The sequence below is a fragment of the Ammospiza caudacuta genome, chromosome 3 (assembly GCF_027887145.1).
Source record: "Ammospiza caudacuta isolate bAmmCau1 chromosome 3, bAmmCau1.pri, whole genome shotgun sequence".
Taxonomy (NCBI): Eukaryota; Metazoa; Chordata; class Aves; order Passeriformes; family Passerellidae; genus Ammospiza; species Ammospiza caudacuta.
Window position 1 is genome coordinate 117,588,966 of NC_080595.1, and position 23,012 is coordinate 117,611,977.

At 49.6% G+C, this 23,012-nt stretch overlaps 1 protein-coding gene across 1 annotated transcript in view; it reads left to right on the forward strand.

Annotated features, from left to right (window-relative positions):
- Nucleotides 1-23,012, forward strand: part of NCOA1 (nuclear receptor coactivator 1) — a 97,843-nt gene that overhangs the window by 13,550 nt on the left and 61,281 nt on the right. Inside the window, exons 4-9 of the mRNA XM_058801533.1 lie at nucleotides 5,560-5,737; nucleotides 8,168-8,347; nucleotides 10,224-10,319; nucleotides 10,860-11,000; nucleotides 12,885-13,032; nucleotides 14,380-15,511. Coding sequence (XP_058657516.1) covers nucleotides 5,560-5,737; nucleotides 8,168-8,347; nucleotides 10,224-10,319; nucleotides 10,860-11,000; nucleotides 12,885-13,032; nucleotides 14,380-15,511 — 1,875 coding nt within the window. The remainder of the gene's footprint in view (nucleotides 1-5,559; nucleotides 5,738-8,167; nucleotides 8,348-10,223; nucleotides 10,320-10,859; nucleotides 11,001-12,884; nucleotides 13,033-14,379; nucleotides 15,512-23,012) is intronic.

Genomic DNA, 23,012 nt, shown 5'->3' on the forward strand with positions numbered 1-23,012 from the left:
GTTTCAATCCTGGATTTTTATGGAGTTTGGGGGTTTCAATCCCAGATTTTAGGGTTTGGACTTTGGGATTTGGGGCTTTAATCCCAGGTTTTTATGGGGTTTTGATCCCAGGCTTCTTTGGGGTTTGGTGTCTTTAATCCCAGGTTTTTATGGGATTTTAATCCCAGGTTTTTATGGGGTTTGGGGGTTTTAATCCCTGGTTTTAAGATTTGGATTTTAGGATCGGGGTTTTAATCCCGGGTTTTAGGATGTGGATTTGGGGATTTGGGGCTTTAATCCCGGGTTTTTATGGGGTTTGGGGGTTTTATTCCCAGGTTTTAGGGTTTGGATTTTGGGATTTGGGGGCTTTAATCCCAGGTTTTTATGGGGTTTGGGGGTTTTATTACTGAGTTTTAGGGTTTGGATTTTGGGATTCGGGGCTTTAACCCCGGGTTTTTATGGGGGTTTTGGGGTTTTAATCCCAGGTTTTTATGGGGCTTTAATCCCACATGTTTATGTAGTTTTGGGGTTTTAATGCTGGGTTTTAGAATTTGGGTTTTGGGATTTGGGACTTTAATCCCAGGTTTTTATGGGTTTTGGGTGTTTTATTCCCAGGTTTTAGGGTTTGGATTTTGGGATTCGGGGCTTTAATCCCAGGTTTTTATGGGGTTTGGGGGTTTTATTCCCAGGTTCTTATTCCCAGGTTTTAGAATTTGGGTTTTGGGATTTGGGGCTTTAATCCCAGGTTTTTATGGGGTTTAGGGTTTTAATCCCAGGTTTTAGGGTTTGGATTTGGGGATTTGGGGCTTTAACCCCGGGTTTTTATGGGGTTTTGGGGTTTTAATCCCAGGTTTTTATGGGGCTTTAATCCCACATGTTTATGTAGTTTTGAGGTTTTAATGCTGGGTTTTAGAATTTGGGTTTTGGGATTTGGGGCTTTAACCCCGGGTTTTTATGGGGTTTGGGGGTTTTATTCCCAGGTTCTTATTCCCAGGTTTTAGAATTTGGGTTTTGGGATTTGGGGCTTTAATCCCAGGTTCTTATGGGGGTTTAGGGTTTTAATCCCAGGTTTTAGGGTTTGGATTTGGGGATTTGGGGCTTTAATCCCAGGTTTTTATGGGGTTTGGGGATTTTATACTGAGTTTTAGGGTTTGGATTTTGGGATTTGGGGGCTTTAATCCCAGATTTTTATGGGGTTTGGGGGATTTATTACTGAGTTTTAGGGTTTGGATTTTGGGATTCGGGGCTTTAACCCCGGGTTTTTATGGGGTTTTGGGGTTTTAATCCCAGGTTTTTATGGGGCTTTAATCCCACATGTTTATGTAGTTTTGGGGTTTTAATGCTGGGTTTTAGAATTTGGGTTTTGGGATTCGGGGCTTTAATCCCAGGTTTTTATGGGGTCTGGGGGTTTTATTCCCAGGTTTTAGGGTTTGGAATTTGGGATTTGGGGCTTTAATCCCAGGTTTTCATGGGGTTTTGATCCCAGGCTTCTTTGGGGTTTGGTGTCTTTAATCCCAGGTTTTTATGGGATTTTAATCCCAGGTTTTTATGGAATTTGGGGGCATTAATCCCTGGTTTTAGGATTTGGGTTTTAGGATCAGGGTTTTGATCCTGGGTTTTAGGATGTGGATTTGGGGATTTGGGGCTTTAATCCAGTTTTGGGGCTTTAATCCCAGGTTTTTATGGGGTTTGGGGGTTTTATTCCCAGGTTCTTATTCCCAGGTTTTAGGGTTTGGATTTTGGGATTTGGGGGCTTTATTCCCAGGTTTTTATGGGGTTTGGGGGTTTTATTACTGAGTTTTAGGGTTTGGATTTTGGGATTTGGGGTTTTAACCCCGGGTTTTTATGGGGTTTTGGGGTTTTAATCCCAGGTTTTTATGGGGCTTTAATCCCACATGTTTATGTAGTTTTGGGGTTTTAATGCTGGGTTTTAGAATTTGGGTTTTGGGATTCGGGGCTTTAATCCCAGGTTTTTATGGGGTTTAGGGTTTTATTCCCAGGTTTTAGGGTTTGGATTTGGGGATTTGGGGCTTTAATCCCAGGTTTTTATGGGATTTGGGGGTTTTATTCCCAGGTTTTAGGGTTTGGATTTTGGGATTCGGGGCTTTAACCCCGGGTTTTTATGGGGTTTAGGGTTTTAATCCCAGGTTTTTATGGGGCTTTAATCCCACATGTTTATGTAGTTTTGGGGTTTTAATGCTGGGTTTTAGAATTTGGGTTTTGGGATTTGGGGCTTTAATCCCAGGTTTTTATGGGGTTTGGGGGTTTTATTCCCAGGTTTTAGGGTTTGGATTTTGGGATTCGGGGCTTTAATCCCAGGTTTTTATGGGGTTTAGGGTTTTATTCCCAGGTTTTAGGGTTTGGATTTTGGGATTTGGGGGCTTTAATCCCGGGTTTTTATGGGGTTTGGGGGTTTTATTCCCAGGTTCTTATTCCCAGGTTTTAGAATTTGGGTTTTGGGATTCGGGGCTTTAATCCCAGGTTCTTACGGGGTTTAGGGTTTTATTCCCAGGTTTTAGGGTTTGGATTTGGGGATTCGGGGCTTTAATCCCGGGTTTTTATGGGGTTTAGTGTTTTAATCCCAGGTTTTAGGGTTTGGATTTTGGGATTCGGGGCTTTAACCCCGGGTTTTTATGGGGTTTTGGGGTTTTAATCCCAGGTTTTTATGGGGCTTTAATCCCACATGTTTATGTAGTGTTGGGGTTTTAATGCTGGGTTTTAGAATTTGGGTTTTGGGATTTGGGGCTTTAATCCCAGGTTTTTATGGGGTCTGGGGGCTTTAATTGGGGCTGTGGTTAGGATTAGGACCAAGACTTGGATCAGGATCAGGATCAGGATCGGGGTGTGGAGTAGGAATGGCGTTTATTTGGGATTAGGATCAGGATTGGGATCAGGATCGGGATCTGGGCTGGGAATGTGAATTCCTGGGGAAAATTTGGAATGGGGAGGGGGAAAATGGGAATGAGCCAAATCCGGGGGTTTGAGGGGGTTTAATCCCAGGTTCTTATGGGGTTTGGTTTGGGAGCTTTGATCCCGAGTCTTGGGTTTTGGATTTTGGGGATTTAATCCCAGATTTTAGGGATTAGATTTTGGGATTTGGGGCTTCAGTCGCAGGTTTTTTATGGGGTTGGAATGGAAGGGAGATTTTCCAGGAGCTGGGAGGTCCAAAGGAAAAGGGGTTGGGATTGGGACTAGGATTAGGGTTGGGATTAGGATCAGGACCAGGACTAGGAAAAACCAAGGTGGACCTTGGGTCCCGAGTGGAATCCTCAAATCCGGAGGCTCAAATCCAGGAATGATCAAGGTGGATCTTGGATCCCAAGTGGAGTCCTGGAATTCCCAGAGTGGGAATCCAGCCGAACTTGCCCAGAACCTTCTCCACACTGGAGACCTCACCCCCTTTTCCATGGAATGTTCTCCACGCTCAAGGAGCCAAACCCGTGGGAATCCTTTGGAATGGCCAAGGTGGATCTTGGATCCCAAGTGGAATCTCGGGATTCCAGCAAAAGTCAAGGTGGCTCTTTGAACCCAGTTGGAACCCTGGGATTTGAGGACCGAAATCTTTGTTCCCACCTGGATTCCTGGGGTCTGAGGACTCAAATCCAGGAATGGCCAAGGTGGATCTTGGATCCCGGCTGGAACCCTGCAGATCCCAGAGCAGGAACCCAGCCAAGCTTTGAGGGAACCTTCTCCACACTCAAGGAGCCAAACCCATGGGAATCCTTTGGAATGGCCAAGGTGGATCTTGGATCCCAACTGGAATCCCGGAATTCCCAGAGTGGGAATCCAGCCACACCTTCATGGAATGCTGTCCACGCTCAGGATCCCACCCAGTTTTTCATGGAACGTTCTCCACACTCAACGACCCAAATCCATTGGAAAAACCGGGGTGGATCTTGGATCCCGGCTGGAATCCTGGAATTCCCAGAGCGGGAGTCCAGCCAAGCTTTGAGAGAACTTTCTTCTCACTCACGGACTCAGATCCATGGGAATCCATGGGAACGACCAAGGTGGATCTTGGATCCCAACTGGAATTTTGGGATTTGAGGACCCAAATCTTTGATCCCAGCTGGAATCCTGGAATTCCCAGAGCGGGAGACCAGCCAAGCTTTGAGGGAACCTTCTCCACACTCAGGGACCCAAATCCATGGGAATGACCAAGGTGGATCTTGGATCCCAGCTGGAATCTTGGGATTCCAGGAAAAAACAAGGTGAGCCTTTGATCCCACTTGGAATTTTGGGATTTGAGAACCAAAACCTTGGATGCTGGCTGGAATCCGGGAATTCCCAGAGCAGGAACCCAGCCAAACTTTGCCAGGACCTTCTCCACACTCAAGGACCCGAATCCATGGGAATGACCAGGGTGGATCTTGGATCCCAACTGGAATTTTGGGATTCCCAGAGCAGGAACCCAGCCAAACTTTGAGGGAACCTTCTCCACACTCAAGGACCCGAATCCATGGGAATGACCAAGGTGGATCTTGGATCCCAACTGGAATTTTGGGATTTGAGGAGCCAAATCTTTGATCCCAGATGGAATCCTGGAATTCCCAGAGCAGGAACCCAGCCAAACTTTGCCAGGACCTTCTCCACACTCAAGGACCCGAATCCATGGGAATGACCAAGGTGGATCTTGGATTCCAGCTGGAATTTTGGGATTTGAGGACCCAAGTCTTTGATCCCAGCTGGAATCCTGGAATTCCCAGAACGGAGCTCCAATGAAGCTTTGAAGGAACCTTCTCTACGGTCCAGACTCCACCCAGTTTCCCGTGGAATTTTCTCCGCGCTCAAGATCCCACCGAGTTTTCCGTGGAATCTCCTCCCTGCTCTGGGAGCACCCTCTGGAATTTCATTCTCCTCCCCTGCCGAGATCCCCTCTGGGATTCCCTTCCCACTCCAGGCCCTGGGCGGGTTCTTTGTCGAGGTGAACCGCGAGGGCCGGGTGGCGTTCACGGCGGAGAACGTGACGGGATATTTGCGACAAAACCTTGGAGTTCTTCCCCATTTTCGTGATATTGGAGATAAAACCTTGGGATTTTTTTCTATTTCTGTGCTATTTTTGACAAAATCTTTGAATCATTTCCCTCCTCCCAGGCCCTGGACGGGTTTTTCTTCGTGGTGAACCGCGAGGGGCGGATCGTGTTCGTGTCGGAGAACGCGACGGGATATTTGGGATAAAACCTTGGAATTATTTCCGATTTTTGAGATATTTTTGATAAAACCTTGGAATTTTTTCCTGTTTTTTCCTCATTCCAGGCCCTGGACGGGTTTTTCTTCGTGGTGAACCGCGAGGGGCGGATCATGTTCGTGTCGGAGAACGCGATGGGATATTTGGGATAAAACCTTGGAATTATTTCCGATTTTTGAGATATTTTTGATAAAGCCTTGGAATTTTTTCCCGTTTTTTCCTCGTTCCAGGCCCTGGACGGGTTCTTTTTCATGGTGAACCGCGAGGGGCGCATCGTGTTCGTGTCGGAGAACGCGATGGGATATTTGGGATAAAACCTTGGAATTATTTCCGATTTTTGAGATATTTTTGATAAAGCCTTGGAATTTTTTCCCATTTTTTCCTCGTTCCAGGCCCTGGACGGGTTCTTTTTCGTGGTGAACCGCGAGGGGCGCATCGTGTTCGTGTCGGAGAACGTGACGGGGTACCTGGGCTACGGGCAGGAGGAGCTGATGAACTCCAGCGTGTACAGCATCCTGCACGTGGGCGACCACGCCGAGTTCGTCAAGAACCTGCTCCCCAAATCCCTCGGTACGGACACAACGGGAAAATCCCCAAAAACTCCAGGGGAAAATCCCAGAAAATTCAGCAAATTTTGGGAAAGTAATGGAAAATCATGGAAAATTCGGGAAAATTCAGGAATGGACACAAGGATTGGGAGAGGGGGTGGGGGCTGGAGATGTTGGGATTGGGGGGTTTATTAATTTGAAAAAAATACTTAGGTTTTTTCCTTTTTCTTTTTCTTTTTCTTTTTATTTATTTTAATTTATTTTAATTTTAATTTTTATTCAAATTTTACTTTATTTTTCTGTGTTTATTTTTATTTTATGTTTAATTTACTATTTATATTTCTATTTTTGCGTTTATTTGTGGTTTTATTTTCATCAACTTTTTTAAAATTTACTTTTATTCTTTTTAATTCCTTCACTTTTTATTTCATTTTATTTTTTCTTTTTTTGTAATTATTTCGATTTTTTCCATTTTTGTTTTGTATTTATTTTTTGTTCCGTTGTTATTTATTTATTAATTTTTATTATTATTTCTTTCAATTTTGTTTGATTTTTAGTTATTTTTTCATCGTTTAGATTTTATTTTAATTCCTGTTTTGGTTTATTTATTGTTTCTCTGTTATTTTCAAAAGTTTTTTTTTTCATTTCCTTCAATCCCAGAGATCTTTGGGTATTCTGAATGGATTTGTGCTCCTCGAATCCCAGAGACCTTTGGGAATTCTGGCTGGATTTTTCCCAGCCTGGTTCCTCAAATCCCAGGGATCTTTGGGAATCCCACAATTCCATGATTATGGATCACCCCCACATCCCCAATTCCCATTATTTTCCCCCTCAGTGAACGGGGTTCCGTGGCCGCAGGAGCCGTCGCGCCGGGGCAGCCACGCGTTCCAGTTCCGGATGCTGGTGCGGAGCCCCAGATCCAGGGGATCTTTGGGAATTCCCACATCCCAAATTCCCGTTTTTCCCCCATTTTTCCCCTCAGTGAACGGGGTTCCGTGGCCGCAGGAGCCGTCGCGCCGGGGCAGCCACGCGTTCCAGTGCCGGATGCTGGTGCGGAGCCCCAGATCCAGGGGATCTTTGGGAATTCCCACATCCCAAATTCCCGTTTTTCCCCCATTTTTCCCCTCAGTGAACGGGGTTCCGTGGCCGCAGGAGCCGTCGCGCCGGGGCAGCCACGCGTTCCAGTGCCGGATGCTGGTGCGGAGCCCCAGATCCAGGGGATTTTTGGGAATTCCCACATCCCAAATTCCCGTTCTTTCCCCATTTTTCCCGGCAGTGAACGGGGTTCCGTGGCCGCAGGAGCCGTCGCGCCGGGGCAGCCACGCGTTCCAGTGCCGGATGCTGGTGCGGAGCCCCAGATCCAGGGGATTTTTGGGAATTCCCACATCCCAAATTCCCGTTCTTTCCCCATTTTTCCCGGCAGTGAACGGGGTTCCGTGGCCGCAGGAGCCGTCGCGCCGGGGCAGCCACACGTTCCAGTGCCGGATGCTGGTGCGGAGCCCCAGATCCAGGGGATCTTTGGGAATTCCCACATCCCAAATTCCCGTTTTTCCCCCATTTTTCCCCTCAGTGAACGGGGTTCCGTGGCCGCAGGAGCCGTCGCGCCGGGGCAGCCACGCGTTCCAGTGCCGGATGCTGGTGCGGAGCCCCAGATCCAGGGGATTTTTGGGAATTCCCACATCCCAAATTCCCGTTCTTTCCCCATTTTTCCCGGCAGTGAACGGGGTTCCGTGGCCGCAGGAGCCGTCGCGCCGGGGCAGCCACACGTTCCAGTGCCGGATGCTGGTGCGGAGCCCCAGATCCAGGGGATCTTTGGGAATTCCCACATCCCAAATTCCCGTTTTTCCCCCATTTTTCCCCTCAGTGAACGGGGTTCCGTGGCCGCAGGAGCCGTCGCGCCGGGGCAGCCACGCGTTCCAGTGCCGGATGCTGGTGCGGAGCCCCAGATCCAGGGGATCTTTGGGAATTCCCACATCCCAAATTCCCGTTTTTCCCCCATTTTTCCCCTCAGTGAACGGGGTTCCGTGGCCGCAGGAGCCGTCGCGCCGGGGCAGCCACGCGTTCCAGTGCCGGATGCTGGTGCGGAGCCCCAGATCCAGGGGATCTTTGGGAATTCCCACATCCCAAATTCCCGTTTTTCCCCCATTTTTCCCCTCAGTGAACGGGGTTCCGTGGCCGCAGGAGCCGTCGCGCCGGGGCAGCCACGCGTTCCAGTGCCGGATGCTGGTGCGGAGCCCCAGATCCAGGGGATTTTTGGGAATTCCCACATCCCAAATTCCCGTTTTTCCCCCATTTTTCCCCTCAGTGAACGGGGTTCCGTGGCCGCAGGAGCCGTCGCGCCGGGGCAGCCACGCGTTCCAGTGCCGGATGCTGGTGCGGAGCCCCAGATCCAGGGGATCTTTGGGAATTCCCACATCCCAAATTCCCGTTCTTTCCCCATTTTTCCCGGCAGTGAACGGGGTTCCGTGGCCGCAGGAGCCGTCGCGCCGGGGCAGCCACACGTTCCAGTGCCGGATGCTGGTGCGGCCGCCGGACGAGGCCGGGGCGGAGCAGGCGGAGCTGCGGCAGCGCTACGAGGCCATGCAGTGCTTCACCGTCAGCCAGCCCCGCGCCTTCCAGGAGGAGGGAGAAGGTGGGGTTGGGGAATTTGGGATTTGGGAATTAGGGATTGGGATTGGGATTGGGGTGGGATTGGGGTTGAGGTTGGAATTGGGGCAGCGCCACGAGGCCATGCAGTGCTTCACCGTCAGCCAACCCTGCGCCTTCCAGCAGGAGGGAGAAGGTGGGATTGGGATTTGGGGATTTGGGGATTTGGGGATTTGGGGATTTGGGATTGGGGTTGGGATTTGGGGTTGGGATTGGGACTGGGATTAGGATGGATGATATGAGTATTGAGATTGGGATTGATGTGCGATGGGGTTGCAGGATTGGATTGGGATCAGGATGGATAGGATGGGGATTGGGGTTGAGATTTGGCATGGGGATTGGGATTGGAATTAGGATGGAAGGCATTGGGATTGGAATTGGGATTGGGATTAGGATGGCATTGGGATTGGGATTCATGTGGAATGGTATTTTGGGATTGGGATTGGGAAGGATGGCAGGAGGATTGGGATTGGGATTGATGTGGGATGGGATTGCAGGATTGGATTGGGATCAGCATGGATAGGATGGGGATTGGGGTTGGGATTTGGCATGGGGATTGGGATTGGAATTAGGATGGAAGGCATTGGGATTGGGATTGGGATTGGGATTGGGATTGGGATTGGGATTGGGATTAGGATGGATGGCATTGGGATTGGGATTGGGATTCATGTGGAATGGTATTTTGGGATTGGGATTGGGATTGGGAAGGATGGCACGAGGATTGGGATTGGGATTGATGTGGGATGGGATTGCAGGGTTGGATTGGGACTAGGATGGATAGGATGGGCATTGGGGTTGGGATTGATGTGGGATCGGATTGCAGATTGGGATTGGGATTGGGATTGGGAATGGGAATGGATGGGAGAGCAGAATGGATGAGGTTTGGGATTGGATGGGATGGAAATACAGAATTGGGATTGGGATGAGATTGGGATTGGGATTGGGATGGAGCAGGAGGGGAATCGGATGACAGTGCAGGATTGGGATGGGGTGGGAATGCAGGATTGGAATGGGATTGGGATGGGATTGGGATTGGGATGGAATAGCAGTGTGGGATGATTGCGATTGGACGGCAGAGCAGGGATGGGATAGGTTGGGATGGGATGGGACTGGGATAGGATGGAGCAGGATTGGGATTGGGATAGCATTGGGATGTGAAAACAGAATTAGGATTAAGTTTGGGGTGGGATGGAATGGAGAAGGATTGGAATTGGGATTAGGATTAGGGTTGGGAATGCAGTGTGGGATTGGGATTGGACAGGATGGGATTCAAATGAGATGGCATTCAGATTGGAGGGAATTGGGATTGGGATTGGGATGGAGCAGAGTTAGGATGGGCTGCGTTGGGATTGGGATGGGATTGGGATTGGGATTGGGATTAGATGGGATTTGGATTGAGATTGGGATGGGGATTAGATGGGATTGGGATTGGGATCAGGATTGGGATGGAGCACAGTCAGGATGGGCTGGGATGAGACTGGGGATTGGGATTGGGATTGGCTGGGAATGCAGGCCCAGGATTGGGGTTGGGGACAGGGCTGGATCCCTCCTCACTCTCCCATCCCTCTTTTCCCACCACGTTCCCAGGATGAATCCCACAATTCCCACAGGCTCTCCCACCCAGAAGGCCCAAATCTCGGTGTTCCAGGAGCAACTCCCAACAATCCCTGGCATTCTATTACCCCAGAGCCCTCCCCAGTTAACCCCCCCCAGTCAACTCATCTCAGTGAATTTCAGGGAATTCCATCCCGTTTCCTCAGGGAGACACTTCCAGGGCAGGGAATGAGACCCGTGAGCGAGGCGTGAGCTCAGAGCCGGGGCGGTTCCGGCATTCCCGGTGTTTTTCCCGGTGTTTTTCCCAGATTTCCAGTCGTGTCTGATCTGCATCGCCCGGAGGTTGCCGCGCCCGGCCGCCCCCGCCCCCACCGAGTCCTTCGTCACCAAGCAGGACACCACAGGTACGTCCCAAACATTCCCGGGATTTCGGGGTGAATTCCCCGGATTTTGGGGCTCTGGGGGTCGTGGGAGTGGTGAGAGGTGGGAGTGGTGGAATTCCGGAACGGTTTGGGTGGGATTTGGGGAGATTCAGTCCCATCCAGTCCCAATTCCAGGATTCTCCAAGCTTTCCTTGAGTGCTCCCAGGGATTCTCTGAGAATTCCAGAATTCCTTCCCCAGTCCCACTTCCCCTTTCCCAGGGAATTCCCTCCATTCCCAGCTCTCCCAGCCTGGCATTGGATCCATCCCCATCCCAGCTCCTCTCTGGGAAGGAATTTTGGTAATTCCCTTGAAATCTGAGAGATCTACCTTCCCTTTCCCATCTCTGAATCCCATAAAAATCCTTCTGGATGGATTTTGATCCATCCCTAATCCCAAAATCCAGAAACTGTTTGGGGTGGCATCCACAGACCCTCAATCCCATTCCATCCAACCATTCCTTTGATCACTCCCAACGTCCCAAATCCCCCAAATCTCCCCAAATCCTCCTTTTTTCGCCCAGGAAAGATCATCTCCATCGACACGAGCTCTCTGCGCGCGGCCGGCCGGACGGGCTGGGAGGATCTGGTGCGGAAATGCATCTACGCCTTCTTCCAGCCCCAGGGCCGCGAGCCCTCCTACGCCAAGCAGCTCTTTCAGGAAGGTACCCGCTGCCTTTTCCTCCTGGGAATCAAATCCTTGAGGAAAAACGGGGGAAATCCCCGGATTTGGGGTGGGTTTGTTCCCACTGCAGGTTGGGAAGAGGAGGACAAAATGGCGGCCTTGTTGCGGCGGGTTTGGTGCGTGGGATTGTTTTGTTTTGGGAGGGTTTGGGGTTTTTTGTTTTGGGGAGGTGATGATGGTAAGATGGTTTTTTGTGAGTGGTGGTGGTGTTTTGGGATTGTTGAGGGATTTTTGTGGGATTTTTCCACGGTTTTTTTTTGGAATTCAGTGGTTTTCCCTCAGTGGTGATGTGGGGGCCTGGCCCTCGGGCCCGCGTCCCCTTCAGGCTGAGCAATGGGTCTGTGCTGATCCTCCCTGGATTCTATCACGATTTTTAGGATTTTCTTGGGATTTTCTCACAATCTTCATGGAGATTTTTTGAATTTTTGCACAATTATCCATGGAATTCAGTGGTTTTTCCCTCAGTGATGAAGTGGCGCACAGCCCTCAGGCCCTCATCCCCTTCACGCTGAGGGACAGCTCTGTGCTGATCTTCCCTGGCCTGTTGGGGTTTTTGGGATTAGATTTTTATTGAATTGTTTTATTTTTAATTGGATTGGGATATTCTCAGGATTTTCTTGAGAATTTCTTGGGATTTTCCTGCAATTCAGTGTCTTTTCCCGCAGTGTTGACCCCGGCACTGCCCTCAGGCCCTCACCCCTTTCACGCTGAAGGACAGCTCCGTGCTGATCCTCCCTGGCCCTGTTGGGGCTTTTTGGGATTAGATTTTCATTGAATTGGGGTTTTTGGGATTGAATTTGGATTTATTTTGGATTTTCTCAGTATTGTCCCAGAAATTTCCTGGAATTCTGTGTTTTTTCCTCTCAGTGATGACCCCAGCACCTCCCTCAGGCCCTCATCCTTTCACACTGAGGGACAGCTGCGTGCTGATCCTCCCCGTGCACTATTGGGGTTTTTGGGTTTAGATTTTCATTGAATTGGGGTTTTTAGGTTTTTCTTGGGATTTTGTCAGGATTTTAATGAGATTTTTCCCAGGATTTTCCTGGAATTCAGTATTTTTTCCCTCAGTGATGACCCCAGCACAGCTCTCCGCCCCTTGTCCCCCTCACACTGAGCGACAGCTCCGTGCTAATCCTGCCTGGGCCCTGTTGTGGTTTTTGGGATCAGAATTCCATTGAATTAGGGGTTTTGGGACTAGATGTAGATTTTCCCTTGATTTTCTCAGAATTTTTCTATGTTTTTCCCTGGAATTCAGTGTTTTTCCCCTCAGCGATGACCCCAGCAGGGCCCTCAGCCCCTCGTACCGCTTCACGCTGAGTGATGGCTCCGTGCTGACCCTCCCTGGGCCCTGTTGGGATTTTTGGGATTAGATTTTCATTGAATTGTGTTTTTTTGGACTGGATTGGGATTTTTTCAGGATTTTAACAAGACTTTTCCCAGAATTTTCCTGTAATTCAGTGTTTTTCCCCTCAGTGATGACTCCAGTACCGCCCTCCGCCCCTTGTCCCTCTCACACTGAGAGATGGCTCTGTGCTGATCCTGCCTGGGCCCTGTTGAGGTTTTTGGGATCAAATTGGAATTGATTTGAGGTTTTTGGGATTGGATTGGGATTTTGTCAGGATTTTCTTGGGATTTTTCCATTATTTTCCCTGGAATTCAGTGTTTTCCTCGTCAGAGATGGGGCAGGGCCCTGGCACGGCCTTGAGCCCCTCATCCCCCTCACGCCGAGAGATGGCTCCGTGCTGATCCTCCCTTATTGTTATTCCCATTTTTAGGATTTTCTGGGGGATTTTTTTTGGATTTTCTCAGCATTTTCCCAGCTTTTCCCATATTTTTCCCTGGAATTGTGTGTGTTTTTCCCCAGTGATGACGCGGGGCACGGCCTTCAGCCCCTCGTACCGCTTCACGCTGAGCGATGGCTCCGTGCTGAGCGCCCACACCAAGTGCAAGCTCTGCTACCCCTCGAGCCCGGAGCTGCAGCCCTTCATCATGGGCATCCACGTCATCGAGAGGTACGGAGCTCCCGGCAATCCCTCGGAATTCCTCGGAATTTCCACCAAATCCCTCAGAATTCCATGGAATTCCTCGGAATTCCGGCTGGGATCGGTGCCAGGAATCACCCAGATGGGGCAGGGATGAAGCTCCGGGCGCTGATCCCACCCTGGGTTTTTCCACATTTTTGGGAATTTTTCCGTTCTTTTATTCCCACTTTTGAGTTTTTCCTGGAGTTCTGGAGGTTTTGGGAGTTTTGGTGTTTTCTAAGGGAAATTTTTCCAGGGGTTTTCGCGCTCTGGGTGAGGAATTATTCCTGGAAATATGGCCTCAACTTCCCTGGGTCCTCGGTGCTGGATTGGGATTGGGATTGAGATTGGATTGGGATTGGGATTGGGACTGAGATTGGTTTTGGGATTGGAAGTTGGATTATAATTGGTTTTGGGATTGAGATTGGGATTGGAATTGGAATTAGGATGGGGATTGGGACCGGGATTGGGACTGGGATTGTAATTAGGATTGGGATTGGGATTAGGATTGGGATTAGAATTGGAATTAGGATTAGGATTGGGATTGGGATTAGGATTGGAAATAGAATTGGAATTAGGATTACAATTGGGATTGGTTTTGGGATTGGGACTGGAATTGGGATTGAGATGGGGATTGGGTTTGGAATTAGGATTAGGATTGGGATTGGTTTGGGGATTGGGATTGGAATTGGGATTAAAATTGGTTTTGGGTTTGAGATTGGAATTAGGTTTAGGATTAGGATTAGGAATGGGATCAGGATTGAGATTGGGATTGGAATTAGGATCAGGTTTAGGATTAGGATTGGGATTGGGATGGAATTGGGATGGGATTGGGATTGGTTTTGGGATTGGGGCTGGAAATGGAATGGGGATTGGAATTGGGATTAGGATTAGGATTGGAATTAGGATTGGTTTTGGGATTGGGATTCGGATTAGGATTTAGACTGGAATTGGAATTGGGATTGGGATTAGACTTGGGATTAGGTTTAGGATTGGGATTGGGTCTGGAATTGGGATTGTCATTGAGATTAGAATTGGGATTGGGATCAGGATTGGGATCAGGATTGGGATTGGAATTTTTGGGATCCTTTCTGCCATCAGAGCAGAATTTGGGAATTCCAGGCCCAAATCCAGGGTTGGAGCAGCCGGAATTCCGAGCAGGGAATTCTTGGGATCCTTCCTGCCATCAGAGCAGGATTTGGGAATTCCAAACCCTTAGAAAGCCTCGGAGCAGCCGGAATTCCCAGCATGGAATTTTTGGAATTCCCGCTGGCAGAACATCTTTGAGGACCACCAGCACCGAGCTAAAATCAGATTTTTCCACATTTTCCCACACAGGGACCACGGAATTCTGTCCCCCCAGGACGCCCCCGCCCCGGGCCTGGCCCTTGCCAGGGTGAACCCCAACGTTGCCCCGGCGCCGGGGATGGCGCTGCCGCCCTCCCTCCCTGCGTCCAACGGCTCCCCCCACCCCGGGAACTTCGGGAACCCTCTGGGATCCGGCGTTGCCTTAAGCCAAAGCGCCGGGAATCCCCACCCGTTGTCCCACGGCGGCTCCCCCATGAGCAGCCCCGGAGTGCCGGCGCCGTTCCGGCACCGAGGGAGTCCCGGCTTGATTCCCAGATCCAGAGCTCCCTTCTCGCCGGCCGTGCACTCCCCGGCTTCATCCTCATCGTCGTCCTCGTCGTCGGGGAATTCCCGACCTTTTCCCAACTCGCCTCCGGCCAATGCGGCGTTCCTGAGGCAGCCGAGCTCCCAGAGCTCCCCCGGCCGCGCCAAGGGCGACGCCAAGGACGCCTCCGCCGTGATCCAGGAGAGCAGCGGAGCCGACAAAGCCTCGGAGCCGGGAATTCCGCACGGATCCGAGGGCGGCGGGGACGGCAGCGCGGCCAGCGGCGGCGGCGGCGGCGGCGGCGGCGGCGGGAAGTGTCCCCAAGGCACGAGCCACCGGCTGGTGCAGCTGCTGGCCAGCACGGCCGAGCAGCAGCTGCGGCACCACCACGACGCCGACACCAGCTCCAAGGATTCCTTGGCGTGCGCCGGCATTCCCGGGAATTCCGCGCCGGCTCCGTCGTGCCCGTCGTCGCACAGCTCGCTCACGGAGCGGCACAAGATCCTGCACCGGCTGCTGCAGGAGGGCAGCCCCTCCGACGCCGCCGAGCCCGACAAGAAGGAGAATTCCGGCGTTGGGAATTGCGGCGTTGGGAACTGCGGCGGTGGGAATTGCGGCGGTGGGAACTGCGGGATGGCGGAGGCGGAGAAGAAGAAGGAGAGCAAGGACCACCAGCTGCTGCGGTACCTGCTGGACAAGGACGAGAAGGAGACGGGCGCGGCGGCAGCGGGGATCAGCCTGGACGACGTCAAGGTCAAGGTGGAGAAGGGAGAGGCCGCGGAGGCGTGTCCGGCCCCGCCCGCCGGCGTTCCCAAAATTCCAGCCGGGGATGAGGTCAAGATGGAGGCACCGGGACAGGTGGGTGGGGTTGAGGTTTTCTGGGAGTTTTCTGGGGTTTGGTTTCACGTTCCCGTGGGATTTTGGAGTTCTGGAATGGTTTGGGTGGGATTTGTGGAGATATCATCCCATCCCATCCCATCCCATCCCATCCCATCCCATCTCATCCCAGATCTTGAGGTTCTCCAAGACTTCCTTGGATGTTCCCAAATATTTTTGAGGAATTCTTCTGGATTTGGTTTCCCACTGAACGCCAAAGTTCTGGAATGGTTTGGGTGGGATTTGTGGAGATTTGATCCCATCTTGATCCAATCCCAAGATCCTGAGGTGATCCAAGATTTTCTTGGGATCCAGGAGTTGGGATTGAGTGGAGGTCCCAAGGAATGCTGGATTTTCTTTGGGAATTTTTCTTTTGGAATGGCTTGGGTGGGATTTGTGGAGACTCAATTCCATCCCATTCCAATCCTGAGATCTTGTGGTGCTCCAAGATTTCCTTGGACATTGCCAGGGATTTTCTGGGAATTCTCCTGGATTTTGATTTTCATTCCCATGGAATCCTGAGGTTCTGGAATGGTTTGGGTGGGATTTGTGGAGCTTCGATCCCATCCTGCTCCAATCCCGTAATTCCAGGATTTCCATGGACATTCCCAGATATTTTTGAGGAATTCTTCTGGATTTGGTTTCCCATGGAATCCTGAAGTTCTGGAATGGTTTGTGTGGATTTGTGGAAATTCGATCCCATCCTAATCCTAATTCCAAGATCTTGAGGTTCTCCAAGATTTCCTTGGACATTCCCAAGGATTTTCCAGGAATTCTCCATTATTTTGTTTTTCATTCCCATGGAATGCCAAAGTTCTGGAATGGTTTGGGTGGATTTGTGGAGATTTGATCCCATCTTAATCCTAATTCCAAGATCTTGAGGTTCTCCAAGATTTCCTTGGACATTCCCAAGGATTTTCCAGGAATTCTCCATTATTTTGTTTTTCATTCCCATGGAATGCCAAAGTTCTGGAATGGTTTGGGTGGATTTGTGGAGATTTGATCCCATCTTAATCCTAATTCCAAGATCTTGAGGTTCTCCAAGATTTCCTTGGACATTCCCAAGGATTTTCCAGGAATTCTCCATTATTTTGTTTTTCATTCCCATGGAATCCTGAAGTTCTGGAATGGTTTGTGTGGATTTGTGGAGATTCGATCCCATTCCAATCCCAAGATCTTGAGGTTCTCCAGGATTTCCTTAGATGTTCCCAAAGATTTTCTGGGAATTCTCCTGGATTTTGTTTTTCATTCCCATGGAATCCTGAGGTTCTGGAATGGTTTGGGTGGGATTTGTGGAGCTTCGATCCCATCCTGCTCCAATCCCGTAATTCCAGGATTTCCATGGACATTCCCAGATATTTTTGAGGAATTCTTCTGGATTTGGTTTCCCTTGGAATGCCAAAGTTCTGGAATGGTTTGGGTGGATTTGTGGAGATTTGATCCCATCTTAATCCTAATTCCAAGATCTTGAGGTTCTCCAAGATTTCCTTGGACATTCCCAAGGATTTTCCAGGAATTCTCCATTATTTTGTTTTTCATTCCCATGGAATGCCAAAGTTCTGGAATGGTTTGGGTGGATTTGTGGAGATTTGATCCCATCTTAATCCTAATTCCAAGATCTTGAGGTTCTCCAAGATTTCCTTGGACATTCCCAAGGATTTTCCAGGAATTCTCCATTATTTTGTTTTTCATTCCCATGGAATGCCAAAGTTCTGGAATGGTTTGGGTGGATTTGTGGAGATTCGATCCCATTCCAATCCCAAGATCTTGAGGTTCTCCAGGATTTCCTTAGATGTTCCCAAAGATTTTCTGGGAATTCTCCTGGATTTTTGTCTTTCATTCCCATGGAATCCTGAGGTTCTGGAATGGTTTGGGTGGGATTTGTGGAGCTTCGATCCCATCCTGCTCCAATCCCGTAATTCCAGGATTTCCATGGACATTCCCAGATATTTTTGAGGAATTCTTCTGGATTTGGTTTCCCTTGGAATGCCAAAGTTCTGGAATGGTTTGTGTGGATTTGTGGAAATTCGATCCCATCCTAATCCTAATTCCAAGATCTTGAGGTTCTCCAAGATTTCCTTGGACATTCCCAAGGATTTTCCAGGAATTCTCCATTATTTTGTTTTTCATTCCCATGGAATGCCAAAGTTCTGGAATGGTTTGGGTGGATTTGTGGAAATTCGATCCCATTCCAATCCCAAGATCTTGAGGTTCTCCAGGATTTCCTTAGATGTTCCCAAAGATTTTCTGGGAATTCTCCTGGATTTTTGCTTCCTATTCCTGTGGAATCCCAAGATTTTTCCTGGTTAATCGCAGAATTTCCCCCATTTTTTTCTGGGATTTTTCCCACCTGATCCCAGAATTTTTCCCATCTGATCCCAAGATTTTCTCCTGCCTTATCCCAGGATTTTCCCAGTTTACTCCAGAATTTTTCCCAGTTTATTCCCATATTTTTCCCAGTTAATCCCAGAATTTTTCCTGTTTGATCCTGAGATTTTCCCCAGCTAATCCCAGGGTTTTTCCTGTTTGATCCCAGAATTTTCCCACTTTGTGCAGAGTTTTCCCACCTGATTCCAAGATTTTTCCCAGAATTTTTCCTGCCTTCTCCCAGAATTTTTTCCCACCTGATTCCAGAATTTTTCCCATTTTTTTCCTGGGATTTTCCCCACCTTATCCCAGGTTTTTTCCCACTTGATCCCAAAATTTTTTCTTGCCTTATCCCAGAATATTCCCAGTTTATTCCAGATTTTTTCCCAGCCGATCCTAGAATTTTTCCTGACCGATCCCAATATTTTTCCCAGTTGGTCCCAGAATTTTTCCTGCCTTCTCCCAGAATTTTTTCTCACCTGATCCCAGAATTTTTCCCAGTTTGTTCCAGGATTCTCCTTGGCTGATCCCAGATTTCTTCCCACCTGATGCCAAGTTTTTTCCTGCCTTATCCCAGATTTTTCCCAGTGTATTCCAGACTTTTTCCCGATTTGATCCCAGAATTTTTTCCTGCCTTCTCCCAGAATTTTTACCACCTGGTCCCAGAATTTTTCCTGTTTGATCCCAAAATTTTTCCCGACCAATCCTGAGATTTTTCCCAGCGGATTTGAGAATTTTTCCCGGTCGATCCCAGAATTTTTCCCATCTGATCCCCAGATTTTTCCCACTGTTTTTCTGGGATTTTTCCCACCCGATCCTAAGATTTTTTCCCTGCCATATCCCACATTTTTTCCCACCTGATCCGATATTTTTCCCAGCTAACCCCAGACTTTTTTCCCAGCTAACCCCAGACTTTTTCCCACCCGATCCCAAGATTTTTCCCATTTTTTTTTCCTGGCATTTTCCCCACCTAATCCCAGAATATTTCCTGCTTTCTCCCAGACTTTTCCCCACCCGATCCCAAGACTTTTCCCATTTTTTTTTCTGGCATGTTTGCCCACTGAATCCCAGAATATTTCCTGCTTTCTCCCAAACTTTTCCCCACCCAATCCCAAGATTTTTCCCATTTTTTTTTCCTGGCGTTTTCCCCACCGAATCCCAGAATATTTCCTGCTTTCTCCCAGACTTTTCCCCACCCAATCCCAAGATTTTTTCCCATTTTTTTTCTGGCATTTTTGCCCACCGAATCCCAGAATATTTCCTGCTTTCTCCCAGACCTTTTTCCACCTGTTCCCAAAATTTTTCCCAGATAATCCCAGATCTTCTTTCCCAGCAAATCCCAGACTTTTCCCCACCCGATCCCAAGATTTTTCCCATTTTTTTTTCTGGCATGTTTCCCCTCCTAATCCCAGAATATTTCCTGCTTTCTCCCAGACTTTTTCCCACCTGATCCCAAAATTTTTCCCAGCCAATCCCAGATCTTTTTTCCCAGCAAATCCCAGACTTTTTCCCACCTGATCTCAAGATTTTTCCCATTTTTTTTTTCTGGGATTTTTCCCACTCAATCCTAAGATTTTTTTCCTGCCACATCCCCGATTTTTTTCCACCTGATCCCAAGATTTTTCCTATTTTTTTTCTGGCATGTTTCCCCTCCTAATCCCAGAATATTTCCTGCTTTCTCCCAGACTTTTTCCCACCTGATCCCAAAATTTTTCCCAGCTAATCCCAGACTTTTTTCCCAGCAAATCCCAGACTTTTTCCCACCTGATCTCAAGATTTTTCCCATTTTTTTTTTCTGGGATTTTTCCCACTCAATCCTAAGATTTTTTCCTGCCATATCCCCGATTTTTTTTCCACCTGATCCTAAGATTTTTCCCATTTTTTTTTTTTCTGGCATGTTTCCCCACCTAATCCCAGAATATTTCCTGCTTTCTCCCAGACTTTTTCCCACCTGATCCCAAAATTTTTCCTATTTTTTTTCTGGCATGTTTCCCCACCTAATCCCAGAATATTTCCTGCTTTCTCCCAGACTTTTTCCAACCTGATCCCAAGATTTTTCCCAGCCAATCCCAGACTTTTTTCCCTACCTTGTTGCATTCTTGTTGTTATTATCACATTTCTAGCGTCCCACACTGTTGTTATTCTATTCCCACAGCCCAAACCTTCTCGCTGGTTTTGTGCCACGCAGTTTTGTCTGCAGCGCAGTTCCTCGTGGCTTCTCAGGGGCTCGTCCTCGACCCAGCCCTGTTATCCCAGCGACCTTCACGAGCCGCAGCTGCTGCCCAGCCAAGGACTTGGCAGCTGTGGCTCGTTTGGAATAGCTGGGAGCCACTTATCGCGTGTGTCAATCACGTCGGGGTCACCAATCATTGTTATCTTGTTGTTACTATCACATTCCTAGCATCCCACACTGTTGTTATTCTATTCCCACAGCCCAAACCTTCTCGCTGGTTTTGTGCCACGCAGTTCCTCTCTGCAGTGCAGCTCCTCGTGGCTTCTCAGGGGCTCGTCCTCGACCCAGCCCTGTTATCCCAGCGAGCTTCACGAGCTGTAGCTGCTGCCCAGCCGAGGATTTGGCAGCTGTGGCTCATTTGGAACAGCTGGGACCCACTTACCACATGTCTCAATCACGTCGGGGTCACCAATCGTTGCATTTTTATTATCACATTTCTAGCGTCCCACACTGTTGCTATTCTATTCCTACAGCCCAAACCTTCTCGCTGGTTTTGTGCCACGCAGTTCCTCTCTGCAGCGCAGTTCCTCGTGGTTCCACAGGGGCTCCCCCAGGGCTCTCAGCCCAGCCCTTTTTATCCCAGCGACCTTCACGAGCCGCAGCTGCTGCCCAGCCGAGGACTTGGCAGCTGTGGCTCGTTTGGAACAGCTGGGAGCCACTTATTGCGTGTCTCAATCACGTCGGGGTCACCAATGGTTGCATTTTTATTGTTATTATCACCTTTCTAGCGTCCCACACTGTTGTTATTCTATTCCTACAGCCCAAACCTTCTTGCTGGTTTTGTGCCACGCAGTTCCTCTCTGCAGCGCAGTTCCTCGTGGCTTCTCAGGGGCTTGTCCTCAACCCACCCCTTCTTATCTCAGCTATCTTCACGAGCTGTAGCTGCTGCCCAGCCAAGGACTTGGCAGCTGTGGCTCGTTTGGGACAGCTGGGAGCCTCTTACTGCGTGTCTCAATCACGTCGGGGTCACCACTCGTTATCTTGTTGTTACTATCACATTCCTAGCGTCCCACACTGTTGTTATTCTATTCCTACAGCCCAAACCTTCTCGCTGGTTTTGTGCCACGCAGTTCCTCTCTGCAGCGCAGCTCCTTGTGGCTTCTCAGGGGCTCGTCCTCGACCCAGCCCTGTTATCCCAGCGACCTTCACGAGCTGTAGCTGCTGCCCAGCCGAGGATTTGGCAGCTGTGGCTCATTTGGAACAGCTGGGACCCACTTACCACATGTCTCAATCACGTCGGGGTCACCAATCGTTGCATTTTTATTATCACATTTCTAGCGTCCCACACTGTTGTTATTCTATTCCTACAGCCCAAACCTTCTCGCTGGTTTTGTGCCACGCAGTTCCTCTCTGCAGCGCAGTTCCTCGTGGTTCCACAGGGGCTCCCCCAGGGCTCTCAGCCCAGCCCTTTTTATCCCAGCGACCTTCACGAGCCGCAGCTGCTGCCCAGCCGAGGACTTGGCAGCTGTGGCTCGTTTGGGACAGCTGGGAGCCACTTATTGCGTGTCTCAATCACGTCGGGGTCACCAATGGTTGCATTTTTATTGTTATTATCACCTTTCTAGCGTCCCACACTGTTGTTATTCTATTCCTACAGCCCAAACCTTCTTGCTGGTTTTCTGCCACGCAGTTCCTCTCTGCAGCGCAGTTCCTCGTGGCTTCTCAGGGGCTTGTCCTCGACCCACCCCTTCTTATCTCAGCTATCTTCACGAGCTGTAGCTGCTGCCCAGCCAAGGACTTGGCAGCTGTGGCTCGTTTGGGACAGCTGGGAGCCTCTTACTGCGTGTCTCAATCACGTCAGGGTCACCACTCGTTATCTTGTTGTTACTATCACATTCCTAGCGTCCCACACTGTTGTTATTCTATTCCTACAGCCCAAACCTTCTTGCTGGTTTTCTGCCACGCAGTTCCTCTCTGCAGCGCAGCTCCTTGTGGCTTCTCAGGGGCTCGTCCTCGACCCAGCCCTGTTATCCCAGCGACCTTCACGAGCTGTAGCTGCTGCCCAGCCAAGGACTTGGCAGCTGTGGCTCATTTGGAACAGCTGGGACCCACTTACCACGTCTCAATCACGTCGGGGTCACCAATCATTGCATTTTTATTATCACATTTCTAGAGTCCCACACTGTTGCTATTCTATTCCCACAGCCCAAACCTTCTCGCTGGTTTTGTGCCACGCAGTTCCTCTCTGCAGCGCAGTTCCTCGTGGTTCCACAGGGGCTCCCCCAGGGCTCTCAGCCCAGCCCTTTTTATCCCAGCGACCTTCACGAGCCGCAGCTGCTGCCCAGCCGAGGACTTGGCAGCTGTGGCTCGTTTGGAACAGCTGGGAGCCACTTATTGCGTGTGTCAATCACGTCGGGGTCACCAATCGTTGTTATCTTGTTGTTACTATCACATTTCTAGCGTCCCACACTGTTGTTATTCTATTCCTACAGCCCAAACCTTCTCGCTGGTTTTGTGCCACGCAGTTCCTCTGTGCAGTGCAGCTCCTCGTGGCTTCTCAGGGGCTCGTCCTCGACCCAGCCCTGTTATCCCAGCGACCTTCACGAGCTGTAGCTGCTGCCCAGCCGAGGATTTGGCAGCTGTGGCTCATTTGGAACAGCTGGGACCCACTTACCACATGTCTCAATCACGTCGGGGTCACCAATCGTTGCATTTTTATTATCACCTTTCTAGCGTCCCACACTGTTGTTATTCTATTCCTACAGCCCAAACCTTCTCGCTGGTTTTGTGCCACGCAGTTCCTCTCTGCAGCGCAGCTCCTCGTGGTTCCACAGGGGCTCCCCCAGGGCTCTCAGCCCAGCCCTTTTTATCCCAGCGACCTTCACGAGCCGCAGCTGCTGCCCAGCCGAGGACTTGGCAGCTGTGGCTCGTTTGGAACAGCTG